This window comes from Passer domesticus, chromosome 1, assembly GCF_036417665.1.
Source record: "Passer domesticus isolate bPasDom1 chromosome 1, bPasDom1.hap1, whole genome shotgun sequence".
Classification (NCBI taxonomy): Eukaryota; Metazoa; Chordata; class Aves; order Passeriformes; family Passeridae; genus Passer; species Passer domesticus.
This window is the reverse complement of record NC_087474.1, coordinates 137,729,162-137,755,629: the sequence shown is the minus strand read 5'-3', so window position 1 is coordinate 137,755,629 and position 26,468 is coordinate 137,729,162. Positions and strand designations below refer to the sequence as shown.

The following is a 26,468-nucleotide window of genomic DNA, read 5'->3' as shown; positions in this document are numbered from 1 at the left end:
TAAATTTTTAGCAGAGCTCAGACAGAATTTAAACTTTCCAACATGAGGACTGATGAATTATTTTCTTAACTTGGCTGGGTCCTTCCCATGAAAGGATCTGCTGTGAAAACAAGCCACCTTTATGTCCAAATTCTTGTCTTCTGAATGTGAATTATTCCTGTGACTTAGCAGGTAGCAGACATGCTCTCCACCCAAGGCCCATGCCCCCTCCTCTCCACCTGCTCTCCTACAGAAAGGCTGTCTCTCCTCTGTGCCTCCAGCCCATGCCCTGCATGTTCTTTTCTCACAGCTCGACTGAAAAAAAAAAGAAATCAGAAAGAAAATCACAAAGGATGTAAAAATATTGAAGACTGTGAATTACCTTTGAGCCACCTTGCTTCCTTACAGGCTGCTGTTTCATACCACACCTAGTCATTAGAATCAATAATTGTCCTGCAGTTAATGTTTGAGCTGCTGAATCTCTGAGGGCAAGTCTGAGGAACTATAAACTGGATAAGCACAGACAGACATCACCAACCTGTGCAAAGGTGATTCCCACAGCTGAAAGAAAGAAGAATTTTTAGAGCAAAATAAGCTTTTCATGTTACAGGTAAGGGATGATCTAACTGACATTTCACAGAAAGATTTTAAAAGCTGAAGTGGGGGTTTTGCTAAAGGATTTTCAGGCAGTGTTAGGAAATCAGCTGTCCCTGTAAAATGGATGACTGCTGTGCTAAGGCTTAGTCTGGTTTATATTTGATTTGGATCAATTTCCTCTGTTTTCTCTTTGCTGAATTTGAACATCTGAAATCAATCAACTAAAGAAAATAATATTTTTTTCCATGGAACCAAATACTTGTGATTGTTACTGATCTTTAATCTCTGGGAATATTCTTTGTTCTCTGAATGTTTATTATTGAAAGTCACTGGAATATTTGTATGATGGTTATCCTAGAGATTTCTCTTCAGTCATGGGAAGCGTGAGGGATTATTAGGGATATAGCACTGAGATGAAGTTAAGAAATGAAGGAGAAAATATGGCTCCAGTCCTCAACCCAGATCTCAAGCTGCTTTTAGTTAAGCTGATGCTATTCTCATCCTGAAACTGCCTGTTACTGAAAATTTTATATGAATCTATATATACTGGAACTCTGTTCTGAGTAACAGAGGAGTATGGATTTTGGGGTTTCAGTCCTTGGCAGTGAGATGGTTCATGAGACTTGGTAACAGTTTCCACCCAAAAATAAATGTTCAAGAACTGATCAAAACTTGCAATAGGCACCATAAATTACATGACATAAGGAAATGATATCTATGTTCAAAGAGAAGGGAACATCAAAGGCACATGGAAACTGTGAAATGGCTGAATTTCCACTGCAGCATTTGGTAGTCGGATCTGGACAGGAGAGCCTGGCCATGACACAGCCACATTTAGCAATTAATTTAACAGCATTTTCTGTCCCCAAAAGTAAGGTGGGATGTTTCCCCTGAAACTTTCTCCTCCCCTGGTAGATCTTGCTCCTTCTTTTTTCCCTGAATCCAGACCATGGTACCCCAGACACCCCATGTGGTTTTTCCTCCCATTTGATGGCCTCCCCCAGCACTTTTAGCTCCCTGGTCTTCCTCCATCGCTGGCTGGCAAAGGGGCACCTCCAGCCATGCCTTCTCCAGAGCGGCATAAAAGCCCTGCAGGGAGCCCCCGGGCACAGACTGCAGCCTTACAGGATGGAGGGGGAACACCTTGGGCACTCTGTCCCACCTTCTGCCACAATTTAATAAGGAATTCGTTTTTTGGAGTTCCCACATGGCTACTAAGTGCAGCAGGAACAGCCAATATATTCAGAAGAGCATGGCAGGAGGGGAGGGGAGGGGAGAGGTTGTATAGACAGAGGAACTGAAAGAATTTTCATTGACTGTGTAACCGGAATATCAGCAACAGGTTTGGTTTGAAGTGTCCTTCCAAGAGGTTCAAAGTGTCTTCTCCTTTTCTCTGCCCTGCCTGTGCCACCTCCTCTGGCTCCAGGAGGTCTGTGAAGGACCCACTGAGGAGGCATCACAGCCAAGCATTTACAGGGGGCTCACTTTCAGCCCTTGTCTCCTGACAAATTTAATGATTTTTCTGATCACTTCTGGTTTCAAAAGGATGTCATATTATTTTCTTGCAGTACCCACACAGTTATCCCCAGCCCAAGGAAAGAGCCCAGTGCTTCAAAGGGTGTAATTGCACACACAGTATAACTCAGCTCAGAATGGGATTGGGAAGATAAACTCCTGTGGCATGTCCTAGAAGGAGTGCTCAAGAGAGCAGCAGTGTGGGTAGCAGTTTCTATATTTACAGGTCCCCTTTTTGTTCAGCCATTCAGGAAAGAAAAGAAGGGGTGGTTGGGGTGGAGATGGTGTGATGAGAAGCACAAGCAGGAAGGCACCTGGAGGGAGCTGTGCCTCCACACTGTGCTCTCCCCATTGGGGGCCTCCTTGGGACAGATCTGTGGAAGGATTCCTGCAGGTGGGAGCCATATAACATGAAGCACCACTGAAAATGGCAGCACAATATGCCAGCTTCACCTCCTTCCAGAACTGGCCCCGTCCTCTTTGTAAACATCTGGAGGCAGTGAGGAAGTAGGATAGCATTTTGCATCCTTTTTAGGAGGATGTAACATAAACTGTGGAAGTGTGTGCTCAACATTTCTTTGAAATTTGAGGCAGAGAGTGCTCCTTGGACTTGGAAATTTTGTTTCCAGTAGCCATGTTGTTTTAGGGCGTGCGACGCCTTAGGCTTCCTTTGTCTCTGCACTCTGCAGGAAACAGTTGAACTTTTGGAACCAAACACCTCAGGATAGTCTCTGCAAGACTTTTGTCCTGTGGTTATAGCATTTCCTGTGAACGGTTCATTGCTTTCAGTAAAGCAGAAATGAAAATGGCTTTGCAGTACAGAATTATTGTAAATGCAGTTGCATGGCTTTTTTTGTGCCGGGTTCAATCTTTGAGAGCTCTTTGGCCATCTCACATGTTGCATCTCTTGCACCATTAGGCAAAACCTGATGGGCACAGCCTTCCTTGGCAGCCCAGGGGTATCAGTGGTCTCGTCTCTCTTGAGCAGATCTGCAGCTGCTCCTTCGGGACCGACTCCTCAGCTCTCTCCCTGCAGCTTCAGGAAAACTCAGCTCTTGCCTTTGTGTGCAAATAGACTGGGCCAGATCTATGGGGCTAAATTGACTGTCATCTCTTTGCAGGAGCTGAAGCAAAGCATATTCCAGTATGCTTAAGCTGTGTGGACTTCTGCTTCTCATTCACTCGGTGAGTTCCAGGTTTTCCTTTGTTTATCTGTGAGCAAACAGCAAAGGTTGCCTGAGAGCCTCTGAGCTCTAATCCATGGGGCGTGCCAGCCCGCAGGTCAGGCGGGCCCTGCTGCCAGCACAGGGGCTGTAACTCTGGGTGTGTCCCCAGCACATGTGTGTGACCCCCACTGCAAGTTCAGAAGACATCTCAGTCATTAGGAAAAAAAAACTTTTAAAAGCCTAGAAGGCACCAATTTACTTCTTTTTCCTCTTCTACTTCCTCTTTAGATATCACTGTTTCTAATACATGAATTAAATGCTAGAAAAGATTTAAACATACTACAACAAATCACCAATGAGTGAAAACATAAGTATAATGAGTTCTGCATTACAATCCATACATGTGCTGACATATTAAATGTACTCTAAGACATATAATGGCTCATAGCTTAAACTGTGCATATTAATTATGTATCCTCATTATTTGATTTCTGTGAATCCTTTTTCAGAGGATTTTCTGGAACTGAAACGTATTAATTATGCTTTTATGGACCTTATATGTTAAATGCAATATTTACTGATGTTTGTAAAGGCTACAGCAGTGGTGACTTCTACTTCAAATTAACAGAAAAGATTGAAAAAATGCATGAAATTCAAGTTCAGTAAAAAAAACCCCTCATAATATGGAGACCTTGAGGGGTGCCACAGTGAGCACCTCCTTTTCCCTTCCCATTTCACAAGCTGCTGCTTGTGGCAGTGCTGGCACCCCCATGAAGCCACTCTGCAAGCATTATAGCCACCTTCATAAGATATACCAATGGATATGGACCAAGAGGTAAAGCCTCTTTCCCTTTCAAGCTCCTGAACAGTGATTCATGTGGTAGAAATATGTTTGGAAACATTTATGGTCCACATAAAGTAATTTTAATCGACAGAAGTGATTACTTGTTTCACAGTCTTATCGCTTACTTGTTTCACGGGCTGCACTTTGAACTTGCTGGTTTTTATAGCATCAGCCTTTGTTCCTCCATGGCAGGCAACATGATAAAGCAAAATCTGTCCATAAAATGGCCCCGGGAAAAGCCTCCAGGAGCCAGGCTGTGCCAACCTGTGTGACATGGGAGTAGCTGTAGCAGGTCAGGTTCAGGGTTCTGATATCTGGTCCCTGGTGAGGCCAGGAGTCAGCATTTAGCAAAAATATTGAAAGGTAGCCGCAAAGTGCATTTTCCTGGATGCATAACTATCAGATTGCATTTGTTGATATTCTTCTGCTGACACTAGTGTCCACTAGCATCCCTCCCTCTCTTTTCCCAGATTTTCCTGTTTTCAAAAGGAGTCACAAAGCCTCTCAGGCGAGCGGGACAGCATCTCTGGCTATTATTAAGAACAATATGGAATAACTAAAACACTACTTGTGACACACACACAGAGCAGTGCTTTAGGGAGAATTGTGCTTGAACTTAGCTACGTTTTTGTCATAGGCAGAATTAAGCTTTCCCTTGGTAATATGCAGACTGTGCTTTTCTGTGAGAAATTGAATATCTGTCCCAGCAGCAATAGGACCAAATCCAGAGGAAAAGTCATGCAGCAGAGAACACACACTCAGCTCTGTGGTGTGATAGGGTGGCAATGGTACTCTAAATCTGTAAAGCATAATAAATTAATTTTTACTACGGAAGAAAAGAAACTTTACCTGTGCAGCCAAATAATGGAGCCCTTATTCTGACAGGCAGATCCTCAGTATTGTCAAGATAGTGGTGGTGGTGGTGGTGGTGGTGGTGGTGGTGGTGGTGGTGGTGGTGGTGGTGGTGGTGGTGAAGACAGAGAATTTGGGGAATCTTGGTCTTGCCATTGAAGAAACAGGTTGATTATCTGAACCACAGTGTGAATTGTCTTGTGTGCAAGGCCTGCCCTGAGAGGCTCTTTTTTTTGTTTTGTTTTGGGTTTTTTTTGTTGGGAAGCAAGAACAGCCCTGAAATGTTAGGGCAGGAGTGTGGAGGTCTTTGGGAACTGGGGAGTGTGTGGTTATAAAACTCATAAAAATTTGGCAGGAAAAACCATGATGTTAAGACATTGCTGGTCTTTAGGAAGAAAACAGAGGCTGAGAGTGATTTGTATTACATTTTTTGACATCAGGTAAAAGCCAAAAATTAGAAGGACACATTTGTTCTCTCTGTGGTTTGCATTCACATACAATTGATGTGAAATCACAGGGCTCAAGTGGCTTGCCTAGCTGGCTGTGGCACTGAGTGGGAGGGGGTGTAGGAACCCAGGGAGGGCTCATTTCTATACAAAAAAGATTTGATTTACTGGGGAAATTACAAAGGGTGCAGCCACAGCTCCTCCTCATCCCCAGGTGTGATGTTTGATTTCCAGACACACTTGTTTTCAAGGGGCTTTGTGGCTCTTGGATGGGTCATAGATGGTCCTGCTGGGGACACAGAGGAGATCCAGCAATGATTTCATTAATTCCCTTTTGCTCTTAGTCTACATTCATCTATTTTATTCTTCTGTTTGCTCTTGAAGGTAGATCCAATCTCATTTAATTATGTAGTGGTCAGAAAAGGGCAGGGCACAAGCCTTTGTTCTCTAATTAATTAATAAATCACACTGCTTTTAAAAATTATGTACACTGAAGAACCTGAAGATGTTCATTGCAAACCTGGAAGAGTCTCTGCCATTATACCACAGCAAAACAGCTCAAGGAGGCTCAGGGGTGGGGAGATGCTGTTTGTGTGTGGTGGCAGCAGACATCCCTCAGCTGCTTTCCTCCATCCCTCTCTCTCCCTCTCTGTCTCACAGGCTATGTGGCTTAGTCTGGAGGGCCTGAGTGTGACTGGGCCTCTGAAGGACATGGACTTCTCTGTTCAAGAAGGAGGGGGTCCACGCATCCTTCACCAGGTAATCAAGTGTCTCGTGTTATCCACCCTGCTCAGGAACCCCATAGCCTGCACACAGAGACCACATATGAAGTGTTGTCTCTGTGCTGGTGGGAAGAACAGTCCCCCAAGAGGATGCAAAATTCATTTTTAATTCCTGTCTCTGGGAATTCAAGAGTCTACATGCAAAGAGCAGGAGACAACCCCCTCTCAAACACATTTTTAAGAGGATATCCTAAGACAGGGATTAATAAAATCAACATTCCTGGAGAATTTCTTTCCATGTAACTTGTGTCATCATTTTCCTTTGACTCTGAGGTTTTCCTCCCAAAGCCATAACCACAGAAGGACAGATCCAGCTCCCAGGCAAATGGAGGATGTGTGTCATTTTTTTCCATTCCCATGCTCAGACAAAGCCTGTCCTAAGCAGACGTTTGCTTTGGAAACAAACTGCAGTCGGGATTTCTTGCAGCATTCAGGAAATAATGTGAAAACTCCTCTGCTGAGGATCAGAAAAGAGCAGACTTGTTTGAGCAGACTCTTGGAATATCATTCTCCCAGCCAAACACACTGTTGGCAATAGATTTTAAAAAGTCACAAAAGCATGAAATTATTTTTATTATGGTGAAAATGCTGAAAAAATGATTATTTTCCCCTCTGTTTTTGTTTTGTTTGTGTGTTTGTTTGTTTGGTTTTTTTCCCATTGTAGTTCAAACTTGAGCCACCTGCTGTGAGTTTCAGAGCATCTGGTGAAAAAGGCGGAATTATTGACGTTGAGCCGAGGACAGGCATTCTGTATATCAATGGGTCTCTGGACTGGGAGACCAAGCAAGTGTACAAACTGCAGGTAAAAACTCAATGAAAAATAGGAAGGGAGAAGTATTCACATTCATCTTCTTTGGGTATACCTGATACTAAGAGAAATATGTTGAAATTTTGAATCCTTTATTTTGCCTATGTTTACAGGCAGGTTTTTAATTTTTAATATCAGGATTTTCTGGAAGACATATGGTTTTGTAGCTTCTCTTGTTATCCCTGAAGGCTGATAGGGTGAATTCTATTTCTGGAGTGGAAAAATGAACTATTGTAATAACTTAGAAAGCTTATAATATACATGGTGACAAACTGAGATTAGCTCAGTTGGTTAGAGCATGGTGCTAATGATGCCAAGGTTTGATCCTTGTATGGGCCATTCACTTCAGGGTTGGACTTGAAGATCCTTGTGGGTCACTTCCAACTCGGAATATTCTGTGACTCTGAAAAAGTGCGAGTGAAAGACATTTAGGCAGAAAGGCACAGATCTAACCTCTGCCAGATAACAGCAGGAGGCTGTTTGGCAGATGTTTGACTCTAAGAAAAGAAAAGCTTTTTGTGCTTGTTCTGCTGTTATACCCTTTTCATGAGGATCTCACTAGTGCAAACACTGCTGAGAATGGAGCAGTGGATGGGCAGTGTTTGGGTCTCAGTATAGCCTTGTCCTCTTAAACCATGTCAAAAATGGTGCTGTCTTTTTCTGAGGCACTAGCAGGAGATGATCATGAGAGGTTCACTATCTGAACAGACAAAGTACATGATGATTTTTTAGCCAGCCTTAGCAGTCTTTCTAAAGTCTAGCACTTCAGGTTTTCATGGTTTCACATTCGCAGCTCTAAAGGACCCTTGGATTGGAATTAGAGAGGACAATTTCCTAGCCCCAGCAGTTAATAACCTTAAGCATGTGAATCATTTATAGACAAGAAGTGATGACAGAATGAAAAAGTCATGCTTGGTTAGGCATAAATAATCATGATTTTATCTATTATGTGCAAACAAAATGAAGTGTGACAGATATATACTTGGTGATTTAAAGTTAAAGAAGGCTGGAAAACAAGTCAAATTTTGTGAAAAAAAAAGTCATTAGAATTAAGAATGAATTTTTCTTTACTAATCCTTATATCAGATTATTTTTCTGATTTATATTTATAATAGCAATTAGTTATAAATGCTGTATCATGTTGGATTTTCTGCAGAAACTGGAAGTGGGAAATTGTTCTCTGAAAGGTGTCATCAGAAGCAGAAGTGGGTTATTTTGTTTTGTTGGCATTATATACTGTGATAAATACTTGTCAGGGAGCTACAGTGGCAAATTTGACCTTGTATGTGGAGCTACCCATTGGTGGCTCTCACCAGATTTGCATGACAGTAAGAGTGACCTGGCATCTGACACCCTGATATTAATTTATGCCTTTTAACCTATCTGCATGAAAATATTTACTTGCTGTTCCTTCTTTTTTCAAATCAGGTGGAAAGTCTGGATGAGAGTGGAAAGACAGTTAAAGGTCCATATACTGTTACAATACATGTGGAGGATATCAATGACAACCCACCAGAATTTAACCAGACAAAATACTATGGAGTAGTGAGGCAGAACTCTCGTCCAGGTAATTGCCACCATAATTAAGTATTATCATTAATAGGAAGGTAGGTAAATTAGGCAGGAAGGTAAAGTGGTTGCCATACAAGCTGGAAAAATATTTTTCTTCCTACAAGACTGTACAAAATAAGGATGAAAGCCTCTCTAATATTACAAAAGGGCAAAGAGGTGACCACTATGTGGTGTAAAGGGATGAGTGCAATCAGAAATACTTTTTATTGTTTATTCTTTGCAAATGTCACTTGACAGACAAATATTGCTGCTCTCTCCATTGCTCTGGAAAAAAAAAAAAACCAACAACGAAACCTTATGCTAGAAGAGGTTTAAAATTTAAAGGCTATGAAAGACTGTACAGAAAGAGAATGCTAAGACTATCTGAGTCTTTACAAACAGTAAAAGAAAGTACCCCATACATATGGGATATGTGCTTGCCATGAATGTTGCTTCTCAGAACATGGGCTAAACCTTAACATTTAGAAGAGAGTCTTAGATTATGAATTTCAGTGATCCAGTCCAAAAGTCATGCCAGTATCAAAGACCAGTAAGTTGAGATTTACACCTTGGAAATAAAACAAAGGACTCCTATAGCTGTCATTGCTGTGCTATGGACTCAAGAAGAAACTTTTGCTAAAAAATATGCATATAAACCTCCATGGGGTTAGAAAATTTTTCTGAAACACATTACTGTATTCTTTAGTGCATCCAAGTCAAAAAGATTTTGAATGCTGCACTGGTGCGCAAAAGGTAGAAGTTGACTTACATTACTGGGTATTTCCATATTTTTTTTCACTGTATGATTGTGTTTTTATTGTATCTGTGTTACAAGTCATGCACCACTTTTATCAAGGTGCTTTGGGTTTAACGGATTTGTGTAAGAACTGCAGAGTGGCCTTAAGGAGAGATCCCAGTGAGCTGAATTCTGGGTGCAGGCACTCTTGTGTGATAGGTAGCTCTCTGTTGATTTCACTCTGTCACCTTCTTCATCAACTGGTCACCACACCTCTTGTGATCCTACTAAGCAGAGCTGGTGGAGGGTTGACCTGTGGGATGGCATACAGCAGTGTAACCTCTGCACATGGCTTCCCATGAGAGATGCATTTTGGAACAATGGTAGCTCCCCATAAGTTGCTTTCCTGGTTTGCGAGCTCTGCTCGAATGGATTAGGTGTTAAGGTTCAGTCTCTTCTCTTACCACTTTCTTCTCCAATCCCAACAGGCAAGCCCTTCATGTATGTCCATGCCACTGACCGTGATGATCCTACAACTCTCCATGCACAGCTGTCTTACAGCATTCTCCATCATTTTCCCAACCCTTATTCAGAAATGCTTTTCCAGATTAATAATGCAACTGGAGCAATCTCACCAAGCAGGAAAGGTATGTCAAAAGATTCTTGATTGCAGAGAGCAAGCATGACTTCTGGGATATGCACAGGGGCAAAACAACATGGGTCTGATGCTACATTGTGAATAAACATAGTCAGTGGACATACTCCACTAAAGCCCTAGTTTTGGGGAACTTGTGTTTTGTCCCATCAAATTCAAGGGAAGCTAGCAGAAAGGGAGATTGAGCTCTTCACTGAGAAGAGAGATAGATCCTCTGGCCTTCAGGACTACACTGTGTCATATCTTGTAATTAATTCTCTGCCACGAAATCTAGAAACCCAAAGCAGTAACATGAAAAATGCAGAGAAAACTCAGCTGGACAAGTGATCCAACTAAATTGTAATGATTTAGAAATACCGATCTATTCTGCTGGGCTGAACAAGTGCCTAACTGGGGTGAGGGCTGTTCAGTGATGCCTCTGCACAAAATAAGACCACAGTACAGAGGCCTCGTATGATTCCATGCACATGATGCTATGCTGCATAGTTCAGAGAACCCAGAGGAAGTGGCTTGCTGAGGTTTGTCCCAAAGGACCATCTAAGGAGTAAGCCTGAAGCAGTTAAAGAACCATAGTATATCTAAGAGGCAACAGGGAGATGAACAGACCCCACAGCCTCTGTGTCATTTTTCTTTACTCTTTGCTCTGTCTCTAGGCTCTTATTACTTGGATCCTCAAAAGCAGGACACCTTCATACTTGTTGTCTCCGTGAAGGACATGGCAGGGACGACACCGAATGCTTTCACCAGCAGTGTTGATGTGATCATCACGGTGAAGGAGAGCCTGTGGAAAGCTCCGCCCATCATCCACATCAAAGAAAACTCAACCGAGGTCCACCCTGTCAACATCAGCAAGGTAGGGTCCTTGACCACACTCCTTGAACTTGTACCACAGAATTGTTTCCTCGCAACTAACTGTGAAGGTGTCCCCACTGCATCCAACACCAGGTTCTTCTTTGACACCTCCCAGTCATTTTTTTAATACGGCATCCTTTGGAAATGATTGTTTGTGGAGGTCTCATTGATTTTTTGTTAACACAAAAGTTAATAGTTTGGAGGTGACTGAGATACAGTCAATACAAACACTAGAGGGACTGAACTTTGCCTTTCAGTTTGGGACCAAAATCCAGTCATGGGTCCTCCAGGCTTTGAGCAAACCAAGAGTTTTTTGGAGTTTATTTTGTGGTTAGCTTCTTCCACCTGCAGAAGAGCAGGGCAGGGTACCAGCTCCACAACAGCCCTGTTGTGGGCAGTGCCTCACACTCAGGGACACCTGCTGTGACCAGTTTTGTATCATGCAGCACAACTGCTACATCAAAAGTGCCTTGAAAGGACTGAAACACCCTCCTTCACATGCTGCATTCCCAATATTCCTCTTTTAACAGTTGAAGTGCAAAATATTTTGCTGATAACTGCAGACCAATAGCAGTGTATACATCAGTACATATTAACTAACAGGTCAACAGCCTTTCAGAAATATTTGACTTTGAAAAATGCCTTGGCAATGACACCCCAATGCTGTCATTCTTGAACATGGCAGGATTCCATGGATCCTGTTCACAACAGTAACTGGCTTGGTGCTATTCTCACTGGCCTCAGTGACAGCCCAAGAGAATCCAGAATGAAAACAGGTAGAATGAAGAATAACATGTAAGGGTGCACCTATTTTGGGGTCACCACATTTCATATGGTAGCCAATGTCATGTTGATTATGCCTAGGGAAAAATGAAATGTAGTTGCTTTATGTAGAACATAAATGTTAATACCGACTCTATTAACTTACCAGTCTGTGTATTTAATTTAATTTTAAATGTGCAGCACCCCAGAAAAGAGCCTTCCTCATAGGCTTTGATGAATGTAAAGAGTGTGCATACACCTATTTACAGATAGGTACCAGGTATTTGTTTTCACAGAATCATAGAATCATAGAATATGCTGTATTGGAAGAGACCCATCAGGATCATAAAGTCCAGCTCCTGGCCCTGCACAGGACACCCCAAGAGTCACACCATGTGCCTGAGAGCATTGTCCAAATGCTTCTTGAACTAATGAAAGCTTGGTGCTGTGACCACTTCCTTGGGGATCCTGTTCCAGTGCCTAGAAACCCTCTGGGTGAAAAACCTTTTCTTGATATCTAACACAGACCTCCCCCAACTGAACTTCCTCAAGTCCTGCCCCTGGTCAAGGAAGTGAAGAGATCAGTCCCACCGCTCTGCCTCTCCTCATGAGGATGTTGGGGTCTCCCCTCAGTCTCCTCCAGGCTGAACAAATCAAGTGACATCAGCTGCTCCTACTAAGGCTTCCCCTGCAAACCCTTCACCATACTCATGGCCCTCCTTTGGACACTCTCTAATAGTTTAATGTCTTTTTTATAATGTTGTACCCAAAACTGCCCCCAGCACTCGAGGTGAGGCTGCCCAGTGCAGAGCAGAGCAGGACAATCCCCTCCCTTGCCCTGCTGGCCATGCTGTCCCTGATGCCCCCAGGACAGGGTGGGCCCTCCTGGCTGCCAGGTCACTGCTGGCTCACATTCAACTTTCCACTGACCAGGACCCCCAGGTCCTTTCTGTGGAGCTGCTCTCCAGCCTCTCGTTCCCCAGCCTACACATACAGCCAGGGTTGCTCCATCCCAGGTGCAGAATCTGTCACTTTGTTAAACTTCATACAGTTGGTGATTGCCCATCTCTATAATTCATTAAGGTCTTTCTGCAGGGCCTCTCTGTCCTGGAGGGATTGGGCAGCTCCTTCTAATTTAGTGTTGTTACGTTGTTCTACTTCTCTGGATTAAACAAAATAAAACAAGGCAGGAATAGAGAGTGTTAGGAGAGGAAATCATTAGTATCAAGATATTCAAAGGAAAATAATTATTTTTTCCCATAATTACTATTTATCTCCATATCACCAAATCCTTTTATGAAAAGGTATGTGTTGTATCCCATCTGGACAGATGGAGAAACTGTGGTAAAGTGACTTCAGCACACAATTCAGAGAGCCGAGGTGGATTATCAGTCTGATTTTCTGCAGTTCATCCCAAGAGCCTGCCAAACTGTTAATTTTCTGGTTTATGAAGCTAACAGGAATGCAATTGTTTCTGTTTGTGGTCCAGAAATAATCCCTGTTAAATCTCACTCTACACTTCTGACTTCCTATCCTGATTTATTTTTTGGTGGTTTTTTTTTTTTTTTTTTTTTTTTAGGTGCAGTCAAATGAACCAGGTGTAATTTATGGCATTTTTGAAAAAGAAAAGCTGCCAAGGCTCCCATTTTCCATCAGTGAGAATGGGGATATTTATGTGACCCAACCACTGGACAGGGAAGAAAAGGATACTGTAAGTAAACACATAAAACTTCACTGATGGCAGAGAGCACAGCAGGAAGCTGATTATTGGTGTGGGAGTAAATATGACAAAGCTCAACAGAAAGGAAGGGGGACAGGAAAGAGGAGAATAGATAAAAGCTTTGTTTCTTGTCACTTCAGTTTGGAAATTATGTAATATATATGGAAGTTCATCCACCTATTATACTGTAAACAGCTTCAGGTTCTTACATGTGGAAGTTCATCCACCTATTATACTGTAAACAGCTTCAGGTTCTTACTCTAGAGTGGGACAGGCAGCAGCAATCACTGCCCACAGCATATGTACCATGTACAGCATGGACCAGCTATGGCAGGGCTGTAGGTGCATGAGTAAGAGGTAGGCGGTGGGACGTGTGGAGTGAAGGAGATCTGGAGGTTTCAGATCTATTTCAGATCTTGGGGACCACAGATTTTAAAATCCTTTGAGAACTCAGGCCTCAGAAACTAAGGGGTGATGGAAGAGTTCTTATTTAAACAGAGGGAAAACACTGAGCAAACTCATGAGAAGATATTTCATATTCCAATAGTTACATACTAAAATGCAAAATATTGTTACATTCAAGCCATCTAATTGTTATATTCTTGTTGCAGTATACATTCTTTGTGGTGTCAAAAGATAGCACGGGAGAACTGGTGGACAAGCCTTTGCAAATTCACATTGTTGTGGAAGATATCAATGACAATCCCCCTGTGTGCCAGCAGTTCCTCACCATTATTGAAGTTCAAGAAAATGAAGAGGGAGGTAAGAAAAGAACTTCTGTTAATTTATGCACCTCATTGTATTCCTGTTGTTTCCAGCTGTGTGTGAATGAAGCTAAAATTCTGATCCCAAAGATTAAAACATGGCTGTCCCAGGGAAATATTTTCCTGTGCAAATAGCTCTCCTGTTTTCTCTTAAATAATTCCTGTGGAAAGGATTTCAAGAACTTGAGAAAGACAGACCCAAAACACCTACTTTTAAAATGCTTTTTTATTTAAAATATAAAACTGCCATAACCCAGATTTGGATAACTGCTTAGACTGTGTAAAGAAAAACACCTCTTTTATTACCAATACAAGAAATACTCTTCTTAAAGTGGTACGAGCCCATTTTCCCTCATCCAGCTGCAACTCCAGCATGACTTCAATGGACCATTACCAAAATCTTCCAATGTCTTGACATCAGCTATTTGGTTTCAGGACTGAAGAGTCTGCTGTCTTTTGGACTGCCCAAACCAGTACATTGGGATGCTAAAGCAAAAACTCCCAGAAGTGAAAAGATTGCATGTCCATTGAAGTGTTTTCCATAGAGCTTTATTTTTAATGACCCTTTGCACTGGTATTGCTGTTGTCACTGTGTACTTCTGTGGAGAAACGGGACCACTGCACTCTGTCTGACTCCCATCTCTGCTCTGCCACAGGGAGTAATATTGGCACCGTGTTTGCTACGGACATGGATGAGAAGGACAGCCTTAACTCTCGTCTGCATTTCCAAATCCAAAGCCAGGAACCTGAATTTCCCTCAAATAATCTCTTCTATATTCAGCAAGACACCGGGACTTTGCAATTAGCTGGCCGTTCCTTAAGCAAGCGTGATTCACCCAAGTATTTCTTGAAGGTCCTGGTGACAGATTCAAGTAAGTAATGCCTGCTGTTACACATTGGAATAACTCTGTCCACACTGGCATGACTTGTGTTCAGTGTCTAAGGGATGTGGGGAGACAAGGAGGATTTGCTGAATAGGCAGCAGCACTGAGAGCTGTCTTGCTCTGGCATGGTACTTGTCCTGTTCTTGAGATGCAGGGAGATTAATCATGATTCATAATGCAAGCATGGAAGGGAACCAGCTCTAGGACAGAGTGTGGCTAAATTGGGAAGCTTATTAACAAGTACTTCAGAAAGAAATTTCCTTCCGCAGGGGTAAAAAATGAAGAGATCATGAATGTGGTTTTCCCCCAGGTCTTTCAAAGAGACTTAACTAAAAAAAAAAATCTAGAAATTAAACACAGCTGCTCAGACAGTCCAGATAATATTTTAAAACATTGAGAGAATATTAAGCTGAAATTAAACTTCAAAAATTATCTTGTCTCTTATATAAATTGTCATGAGTCCTTTGTGATTCACTGAATGGAAAGGAAATCAAACTTGATACCAAAGCTTAAAGCTTTGTGCTGGAATCCCTACAGTGAGGCAAAACTTGTGCATGTAGGAACTGGCATGGAAAGATGTCTGTAAATAAAATTGCATCATTTTGGCAGATGATGGAAAACCTTCCAGAGGGAGGAAGCTGGTGATTTGTCTTGGATGCTTATTTGAATTCCATCCAAATGATGTTGTTTAGAATTTTCCTTAACTTTCAGCTCATGAGGCATGTTTGTAAAACACTAAGAACATTTATATATGGATATATTATGATTCTAATGTCACAACCTGCCATTGTTATGGGTGCCACTGCTCAGGTAGTGATTAGATTTACAAGAATTGAAGTCTGCCTGTAACAAAACTGGGGGTGCTGCCTGATGACCAAGAGGACAAGGGAGCAACAACCCAGGACTTAACTTTTTGACATGGAAAAGTGATACTGAGACAGCTAACACAATTCATAGCTATCATCATCCTGGTAAACAGATGTGGTTTTAAAAAGTGAGGGAAATTAAACAGGATGGGACAGTGCTGGAGAAATTGGGAAGATCAATGGTAAGCCAGAGAGTGAGGTTGTCATTGACTAAGAGATATGCGAGATAAATGCTTCTCTCAACTTAGTGCTTAGATTGGGCAATCTGGCAATGCTCACTTTTGCTCACAGTGAACCCTTCTGGAGGAGAGTTATTTTTGGCAAAAAGACTGGTGTGACATTGTTTGTCTGTTTCCATGCAGAATTTGAAACAATCTGTAATGTGGAAGTACATGTCATCGACATCAATGATCAAATTCCCATCTTTAAAAAATCAGATGTGAGTATTTTTAACACCATTTTGAATGCTCCAATAACTTTTGACAAGTGTTTGAGTGCACCTTCTTTAGGATGTCTTTAGGATGTCAGCAGGAAAGTAGCCATTTACAGAACAAGTAACAGAGTAACTACTAGTAAAAAAAAAAAGTAAAATATTGCTGCAAGTCTCCATATAAGCTCTATCTATACAGTGAACAATGGGACAGACTAACAGCTAATTATGAAATTTAAGGTAATTTGCTCAGTGGAAAACTGTGTACAGAAAGAAATTTTTCCATTCAAGCAGTTTATTCCAGAAATGAAAGTTCTGAAGGGAAAGGGAGAAGAAAAGGCTCTAAAATGAATCAGACAGCTAAATGGAAAAAAAGCTGGCATCTCCCAAGTACCTTTCCAAACACAGCCTAGTGTACCCAAAACAGCCAGAAGGTGAATGGGAATCAAAAGCCCTATGTGGTTTGGTCAGAAACAGTGGTCCAGTGATCCATGCCCAAACCTGATTCCAGGATGGTGTCAGGTTCTTGCCTTTCCTCTGGTGGAGGTGCTGGCATCTGGCAGAGACCTGCAGACATTTCATGACTTCTGCCTCACGAGCCTCCTGGCAGACACTAGAGTGGCTGGAGTACTTACACAGAGGTGTCCCAGCTCCTTCCACTCCTGCAGGCCGTGTAGGTGGTGGGTTCAGGAGAGCTGTGTGGCCTGGCAGGCATAGTTGTGCTTTCAGGGAAGCTGTGCTGGTTCTTGGGCCTTGCAGACTGCATTGCCCAGCTCTCTGTTGACGGCAATGGCAGCACAGTCTCATGCAGACAAGGTGCCTGCAGAGCAGGTTTTACACCATCTCACCTCAAGGTCTCGGTCCAAGACCTGGTCTCAAGGTGAGGCTTCTGGGCAAGAGCACGCATTAAAGAGTCAGAAGAGCTGAGAGTCAGAGATGCCAACGTGGCAACAACCTATGGTGCATGAAGCAATCAAATATTTAACAATAAGTGGCCAGGGCGCTCACAGGGTACAGAGAAGCTCTGCTATCCCTTCTGCATGATCGTGGGCTGGTTTTCACAGAGGTGCTGAAGATTTGGGACTGATGCTGTACAAGTGGCACTGACATAGATCCCATCACCTCCCATAAATGTGTGGCTAAAAAGCTTTGCTCATTTGTGTGGCTGCTGTGGGTTAAAATATATCCATGCATGTGGGTCACAAGCTTGTGGTTGTGCTGAAGTTCTTATCCACAAATGATATGTCATGTTTCAATGAGACCTCTCTCTCTTCAGTATGGCAGTGTGACTGTGGCAGAAGATACCCCAATAGGAAGTCTGATATTAGAAATTGAAGCAACTGATGGAGATGAGCCTGCCACAGGGAGCTCCATCATCATTTACCAAGTGCAGGAAGGTGATCCAAACAACACGCTAATCATAGAAACAAACTATACAAGAAATCAAGGGCTCATCAGGATTAACAAGGTGAATAGATGGATTTTATTCTTCTTCTTTAGTGTTACTTATTTGTCATACACAGTTACTGCCCTGGTAAAGATTTATGGGGAGGGTGTTGACTGGTAGTGGGGTGGGGACACCCTAAGCATGGCACAGACTGCAGGAGGCTCCACTTTTGGACTCGGGATCTGTGCCTGTGCAGTGCTCACGCACACCTATCCTCCTGCCTTTGCTGTGCCCTCACCACCACCAGCAGCTCCCTCCACTGGCTCTGCTGCTGGCTGCTCCTCCAGAAGAGCAGGTTCTGGCCAATGAAATAGGTCTTTATGCACCATAATGACAAAAAAATGACACTGTTTGAGTGATTTTGCGGCAGCATTTCTGGACAAGAGAAAGCCAGCTAATGCTTCCATGTGCTGTGGTGGTAGTGGTGGGCTGCGACGGGGCAGATTCTCCTCCCTGCAGTTGCTCTGGCCATTAGTGGCCTTTGCAAATCAAGGTGCAAGCGTAGCCAGCATGTCCCAGCGTCAGCATGGAGTCGCAGTTTGTTCCTGATGAGGGGAACATTAACTGTGACCAAGAACAATGTGTGCTGCAGTAGGTGATACAGCCCACATGCTGAATGCTGGAGACAGGAATATAAAGAACACTTTTTGCTGCATCCATGAATTTCAACAGCAAAATTGCTCTCCCTTTGAAATTAGCCTTCTCAAAGGTCTTTGGACTATGGGTCCAGAAAACTATCACTCATTTTCCAAGGGGTGCCCTATTGTGTGCCTCCAGCTCGTGTGCTGCCACCAGGCCAAGTGCAGGCAGAGGCAGTGTTTGGTGACCTGTCTTCAGCACCAGCCTCAGCCTAATTTTTTCCCAAGGAGGCAGTTGTGAGAAACTCGGTAGTGTAACAACCCTTGTATGACTTTTGGCACCCTGGGGTCTTTTGAGGCCTTCTCATACAGAGCTATAAATACTATTTCTGTAAACAGGATATTGTCATTAAACTTAGTCGGGCAGGTGGCAACATTATTAGAAAATGCAGTTGCTGAGGAGGCCTCTAAACAAGCATATGGTTTCATTTAAATGGAACATTCCCAGTGTAATTTTCTCCTGACAGCTCTTTTATTTTTCCTCTATTTGGGATGCAATCTCCTCCTTGAGAAGAGAGGGACTCTTTAGTTTCTCACTGGAGCTCCCCACAGCAGCAGAGCCATTGCTTCAAGAACCTTTTTTTTTTTTTCTAATTCATCCAGCCTCTTGATTTTGAAACAATGCCTGTGTACAACCTGGTGATCAACGCCACAAACCCCGAACCGCTGGTGGAAGGTGTGCAGTACAACTCAAGCTCTCTTACCAAGTTAAAAATTTTGGTGACAAATGTGGATGAGCCACCTGTTTTCCGGAAGCCAGTTTACAAAACAGAAGTGTCTGAAGACATTCCTGTCAATACCTTGGTGATGACTGTGGAGGCCTATGATCCTGAAGGGGATTCTGTACGGTAAAAAAGAGCGACTGAGATTAATTAATTGAATTTAGGGTATCAAATGTTGTTCTAAAGGACATGCAAGGAAAATATGCCCAATACTTGGCATATGGAAAAATACTGTTTTTACAGAAGTCTTATCTCCCAGTAGAAGGTGGGCGTGTGGTGGGGTCCAGTGACCTACCTGCAGCAGACTGCTGGGTAGTACTTTTTTCACCAGATTTCTCTCTGTGCTGTGACAAACATCAGCCTTGAAACAGGAAACCACAAGGGAAGCAGGCTAATTTATATCTCCAGGAAAAAGGTAGAGCTGGACTGAGAATAACAAGGTTCCATGTCTATAATGCCTTTATCAAAAAAATTAAGCATATACTGTGTACCCCTGAACCAGCAGGAGATCAGCTGCTTTTCATGTCACACAGGAAACAACCAAAATTCACAACCTCAAGTTTTTCTCCACCAAAACACACATCCTCAAGTCTACCACTGAAAAATAAATAATTTTCTTTCCTAGCTGTCAGAGATGACACATCTCTTTCTATTGTGGATGCAAAGCTCTGTTCAAGACAACTCCTGTGCTGTGTTGCATGGTGTAAATGTACCTTACACAGTAGAGTCAGATAGAGGAGTTATTTGTGACTTTTGCCTTACAATTCCCAGCTGGAATGCTGAACAGATCAACTCAAAATAAACAGTTCTTGAAATTTAACTAAAATTCAGCAAAACACCAACTGGTTAATGGAGTTGCACAATGTGACTCTTGGGCCTCCTGTGGGTTCTTATTCCCAGAGATTTCTCATCTGGCTTTCTACTTGTCCCTAACTTTTGGGAACTTATCATGTTTGGCCTTCTGTCAAGCTAGTTTGAAAGTGAGCCACATGGTCCAGAAGCTCTGGGGGATGATGACAGAGACATATGACAGGAATTTAGTTATACATAAACCACATTTCTGCTAAAAATAGGTTAAAGGGAATAAAATAAAAGTATAAAAAGTAAAAGATGTACAAGCATGCTGTTTCTAGTGTAAAGGGTACTAAAAGAACAAAAACATTGAATGAGAAGGTCTGGTCACTTCTACTTAAACAAGTGCCTGTGCTTTAACTGGGTCATATGTTCATAGTTAAATTTGTATAAGTAAATACCCAGGGACCTTGATTTTTTTAAACAATGATATAAACACAATTATGTGGTGATGCTTAAAGCACACTCTGTTCCAAGGCTGCCCCAATGGTAGTTACAGGCTGCTCCCGACTGGCAGAAGATAATCACCATAGTTCACCTTGGGGTCCTGGTCCCTTCTCGATCCACAGTAGGGCTCCTGCACCGTCCCCTCTGTCCCCCAGCCCTTGGCTTGTGCCCCCATCAAAACCAAGATGTGGGAGATGTGATGGGGTGAGATGGACATGGGGTTTGGACAAATCACACTTCAGAACTAAAAGTTCCCAGGTTCCCCATTAAGAAGGAAAGTGGAATTGCAAGCACACAGGCTATAGCAGAGATGGCATTTCTGTAGTTCTGCTCTCACTCTTATTCTGAATGATTTTGGCCTCTCCTCCTCTGTCTGTGTCTCCTGGTTGGCTGTAGTATTGTGGTACTGCAACTCTTCCAAAAACCCTCTGTAATCAAGCTTCTTATGTAAAGTCAACAAAGAAGTATTTGCTTTGTTGGATTTTTTTTCCCAATTTGGAACTGTATAAATGATTTTTTTTCCCTTCGTATTTCTTTCCAAAGATACTCCTTGGAAGGTGACGTGAGACAATGGCTGAGAATTGATTCAGCCACTGGGCAGGTATACACTGCTTCCCCTTTGGATCGAGAAACAGAAGAAATATACTCAATAGAGGTTGTTGTATCAGAGCTAAGTAAGTGATGAAACTACTAAATATACACACAGAGGAATCCCCTGTCCTTACTCATTTATGAGGAATTATCATACTAAATAAACCCTGACTAAACCCATGAAAAGTACTGGAACATGTAATCTTGGATATATATCCTGTGCTGTATCCTTAGAAGTATATATTTCTTAAGAATTTAAATTTCTTGAAGAAATCTTGATGCTGTTGATAACAAGGATTAAAATAGCTTTTGTGAAGTTGGGTTATGGCCTTATATTTTCTTGAACTGCATGACATATAGAGAAGATTCAAATTTTTTCACTGTTTTCAGTATCAATATTTTCTGTCACTTTTTTCTCTACAGCTATGAAGATTTTAGTCTTTGTCCTAAGTATGGTTAGGCTTTCTGAAAATATACTCAGAGAGTAGTTTGAAACCTTCTACAGAATTTCATTTTATTATAATTAAAACTAATACTCTGTGAGGTATGAAATATATTAGGACTTCTAGTTAGGACTTCTAGCCATTAAAATCTTTCCATTTTGGCTTGCATTTCCTGTATATAGAAGAGGGATGGCATTTGAATGAAGGCATTTCATGCTTAAGAGAGCTCCTAAGAGCACTGGTCACTTTGGATGTGACTGCTTGCCAGACATGATGGATATGACAGATTACTAGATATGATCTGCCTCCTTTCCCTTGCTAGTGTTCTGTAGCTAGCAAGAGCTGGTGGTAAATAAACAATGCTCGTGAAAAAGTAGTGGCAGCCCTCAGAAATCCCCCAAATGATCTCCTGAGACCTTGTTTCTGCCACCTTTAGACAGATCAGCACCTTTCACTGCCTATGTGATGGTGTAACTCTGTGACAGCTGCTAATGCAACAGCCCAGAGTGTAAATCCAAGATGTTCATGTAACTTTGCATTCTGTTAAACTCAACAGATAATGCAGCTCACAAATCCAAAGCGTTCTTGGTTCTGCACTTACGTGATGCGAATGACAACTACCCACAAATAGCTACGGATTATCCTACTTTCTTCTGCTACCCAGTCAGTGGAGGAGAGAGAGCTCTCATTCAAGCTACTGATGCTGATGAACAGTTGTTTTATTCAAAATTTACTTTTTCTCTTGCGGATGAGCTGAATGCAAGAAATAATTGGGAAATCTCAAAATTCAATGGTAAGCTAATTCAGCCATTCTTACAATGATATGGGACTCACTTGGTACTCTGGTGAATATGAAGAATTGTAGAATTCCTTTTCACTCTCATTATTGCATAACCAGTGTTCTGTGCAGAAAAAAAATTGGGTTGTTGAGAACACCAAAGTCATTAATTATTTTTTGCAAGAGGTAAAACCCAGTATGTTGCAAGCTGTAATTTCATGACTATTTTTGAGAGAAGAAGCATGTAAATATGAAATATATGTGTGTTTAATGAGACAAATCACTGCTGAAAAAGAAATAGAGCAGTTTGCAAACTGCACATTTTTGACATTTCATGTACAAAAGGAAGTCCTGCCTCACAAAGTGAATGGAGCTTTTTGAAGGGGACAGTAAGGACATGAATAAGTGCTTGGCTGATAGAGCCTGTCTGAATTAATAAAACATATTTGATGAATTGTCCCACTAGAGAAAGCTGGGTTGCCACAAATTTAAAGTTATGAAAGAATAAATGATAATTTTAAGTTCAGGACTTGGAGTAAACAGTCAGCTCTTGCAGTGAAGGGAGCTCATGTGTGGTTTTCCAAAGGTTTTTTGCTGGGATCTGCATAACTCAATACATATGGATGTGCAATGAGGAGGCAAAACTTATTATACAAAGTTATTTGAGTAGGAACTGAGCATGAAGTATTTCAGAACATACTCCCAAGACTGAGTTGGTTGAACAATTAAATTCACAGGTGCTAGTGAACCCTGGACTCCCAAATTCACTTTTGAAATCATGGATGCTGAGCTGGCTGTTATGAATCAGGAAGGAGAACTGTAAGCAGTTCCCTGGAAATGTGAGATCAGCAGTATCCAGAAAAACAGGTCAAATATTGAGGATTACCAGGAAACAGCCAGAAAAGAAACCTGAGGACATTATTATGCACCTTTATAACGCCATAATTCTTCAAGCTTTGAACTCCAGTCTCTCTATCTGTGTCATAAAAATGCAGTATAACAGGAAACAGGTTTAGATAGGGTGACAAAGATAATCAGAGTTATAGAATGGCCTGATATAAGGAAGTGTATTGGAGCAGCAAAGTAAGCTAGTACTTTTAATCTTGGAAGACAGCAGGAAAATAATTCAATAGAGAGATAAAAAACTATGAATGCTATGGTCAGGGTGGCCAAGGGTTCATCCTTTGCTCTCTCTTCCAGTGCACAAACTTGGGACCCTCAAGTGAAGTTTGTGGAGTTATTTACAGGGCAGATAGAATGAGGAGGTGGCTGACTTGGGAACTTGCTGTCTCAGGGTGTTGTCTATGCAGAACTTTTCTACAAGTTCAAAGCAAGAAATTACACCTTGCTCAAGGCGTCCCTGAGCTGCAAATGTTTAAAGGGTGAGAGGGAGGAGGAAATGAAATACCTGCTTGTTTTTTCATCATAATCTCCATTTATTCTGGAGACAAGATACTTACATCAACAGACTTTGATCTCATCCCAATGGCTGTTATTACCTTTTCCAGTTTTCAGAGTCCTAGATGTGATGGTGTAAGTTCACTAGAAGGATGGCCTGTCCTACATTTCCTTGGGAACAATTTAAGCTGGTTGTGGTCTGTGTGAGTTTTGGGGACTATTGCTGGTCTAGATGGGATGCTATCAGTGTAGCACTACCAAGGTCAGATTTGGCCTGGTACAAAAATTAGGAAGAAAATTTTGTAGTCATATTACGCTGAAGGCCAGACTAGGCTTCTAGATATTCCCTTTTTACTTAATGTCTGCAAACCAATGAGATCCTGGAAGACATTGAGGAAAACAGGAATTAATGTCATGCACAAAGCAGTCTTAAAAAAAAACCAAACCCAAACACTTGCAGCTGGTATGAATGTTGAACTGTCTTTCTTGTGCTGACATGAATGTCCCATTTCCTACTTACAGCTACTCATGCTTACCTGTCCCTGAAACATGCTAACTTTGAAGAGAAGGTGTATGATGTTCCAATAATACTTAATGACAATGGAAAACCGCCTTTGGAAAACAAAGTGAATCTTAAAGGTATTCTATGCACAGAACTATTACCTTCAAGACAGCGGTTACATTTATAAATAACCAAATGTGACTACTAAACTTCTTATTAACCTCATGGCATTTCCTTTTGCAGTAAGCATCTGCAAGTGTTCCAGTGAAAATTCATGTTTTATCGAAATAGACCGTCAGCACTCCTGGCCAACCGTTGGGCAGGCAATTGGGATTCTACTTGCGGTGCTGATCATCATCGGTAAGTCACTTCTTCCTGGCTGATTTGAAGCCAGATCTCTGAGATGTGATGGTGCTGCTGCATTTCTGACACAAATTCACTTGTTGGGTGAAGATTTGTCAAGCATGTTGCATAATGAGTGCAAGAGGAAAGATCCCATCATTGTGTATCATGATGGCTGCAAACTTCTAGGATTTTGGTTGTAAGAAAAACATCCAATGGCACAACAACCAGCTAGGACAGAAGAAACTGCTGAACTTGTAGCATAGTGTCATTTCATTGCTACTTACTGCCCTTTGCCTGTCAGGGAGGGGATTTAAGTTTTGTCTTGGGCATCCAGATTGTAGTGAAAATAGTGAAGCTTTCTACTTATGGTACCTGTACCTGTAGTTTATAGTAATAATTTTATTCTCCTATTTCAGCTTTGCAGGTTTACATCTTTCATATTAATTCTAACACTGATAAAGAGGAAATAAATTTATATACAGTATAACAAGATCATAATAATTTTAAAAGATCAAATGATTATATATATATATATATATATAAAAATAAATAAATAAGGGACTACATTTCAATACAAACATGATAATGACAAATCTCTGCTCAGTGGGAGGGGGCACTAAAATAGACACTTTGCTATCTGGTCAGACCCTAGAGGAAAAATTTTCCTTTGGGAAAAGGCCTCTGAGCCCCAAGGCATCTGATCCTACCCAGCACTGCCTTGGGTTGATGCTCTTGGTCCCACGCTGCACAGTCCTTCCTCAAAGCTGCTTCTGTTCAAGAGGTAAAGTACTGTGGATATTACAGGGCAGTGTCGTGGCCCTTGCTGGAACATCTTTTCAGAAAGTTTCCTCTTCCCTTTACATACAAACACTCTCTGTTTTTCAGGTGCCATTTTAGCGGGTGTATTTTTCCACATGAGATACAAAGAGAAAAATGAAAAGAGCCATCCCAAAGATGCAAAAGATAATGCTGAACTCAGCAGACTGACTTAATGACTGTTTCATCAAGAGACAAAACCACCCTTTGGGTGGTGAATGAGTGAACTGTGAAGCTTCCAAAGCCCAGAGATGTACTATCACAAACATGATAAAAACATGCAAAAGTAGACTCCCAGAGGTTTGGCCTCACTTTTGTACATAATACTATTTAGTCACAAAACATAAAAGGTATGTAACCTTCACCAGCAGCCGTTTATAAGCTTATCAGCTTTGACTAAAGTGTTAACTCATGACAACACCAAATGCTGAGCTCCTTCAGGGATCTACACATGGGACCAGTCTCCTTCATCTGACAACTGAAATAAATATGGATTTTACAGAGGACTACGTTTTGTTGACCTGCACATATTTGTCTGTTTTCAATTCAGTGGGTCACTGAAGAGTAGACTGGGGAATAGTCCTGTGCTACATTTGAAGATACCCCACGAAGTTGTAGGAATCTCTCTGACTCTCAGCAAAGGAGATCCCAAACTTATTGCAATCTGTAATCTGCCCTGCTTACATGATACTCAATTTGTACTATCAATGTGTTCTTCTATCAATTACAGTTTTTCTTTTTTGATATCCCATAGAGTAAAACCAGTTTGTGAAGCACCATGGCCTTTCATTGCAGTTTCCAAGTTAAAAAAACCCTATGCCAAGTCATGTAGGTAATATGCTGTTTCATCATACTGCCACAAATACTCCTCTTGCCCCCTACACATAAGATAAGAATAAAAATGTTCTTATAAGATTTTAGTCCCTGCTTATTTTATTAAATAAATAAAAAATGAGACAGTGCATGACAGCAAACTATTGCTGCTTGGTTCTCTATTGTATTTAACCCTTACTTTCAAAAATGGTTCTTAGCCAGACTGATGTGTCCAGCTGCTTCCAGATGCAATGATTACTGGAGCCATGTCTATCCTAGTTACAGTAAAATGTATTTGAACCCAGGGTTACACTCAGAGAAAAAAAGCCTTTCTCCTGACAGCATGCCTATAGAAGGGCATTTTTGGTGACAGTTTGAGGAAGGCTTTTCTTTTAAGCTATAAATAAAAGCTGACAAATACTGTGTTAAACCAAAAAGACAATATACTTTTAAAAACATTCAAGAAA

General features: G+C 41.6%; 1 protein-coding gene across 1 annotated transcript; it reads left to right on the top strand.

The window, feature by feature from the left end:
* Window positions 1-435: 435 nt before the first annotated feature.
* On the top strand, window positions 436-26,103 carry CDH17 (cadherin 17). The gene is made up of 18 exons (XM_064391707.1): window positions 436-589; window positions 3,213-3,276; window positions 6,060-6,158; window positions 6,846-6,983; window positions 8,418-8,556; window positions 9,765-9,923; window positions 10,585-10,784; window positions 13,125-13,256; window positions 13,877-14,027; window positions 14,686-14,901; window positions 16,142-16,218; window positions 17,486-17,677; window positions 18,898-19,142; window positions 20,859-20,989; window positions 21,906-22,142; window positions 24,048-24,164; window positions 24,271-24,387; window positions 25,258-26,103. The coding sequence occupies exons 2-18, from the start codon at window positions 3,238-3,240 to the stop codon at window positions 25,362-25,364; spliced, it is 2,496 nt and encodes an 831-aa protein (XP_064247777.1). The 5' UTR covers window positions 436-589; window positions 3,213-3,237; the 3' UTR covers window positions 25,365-26,103.
* Window positions 26,104-26,468: the final 365 nt, after the last annotated feature.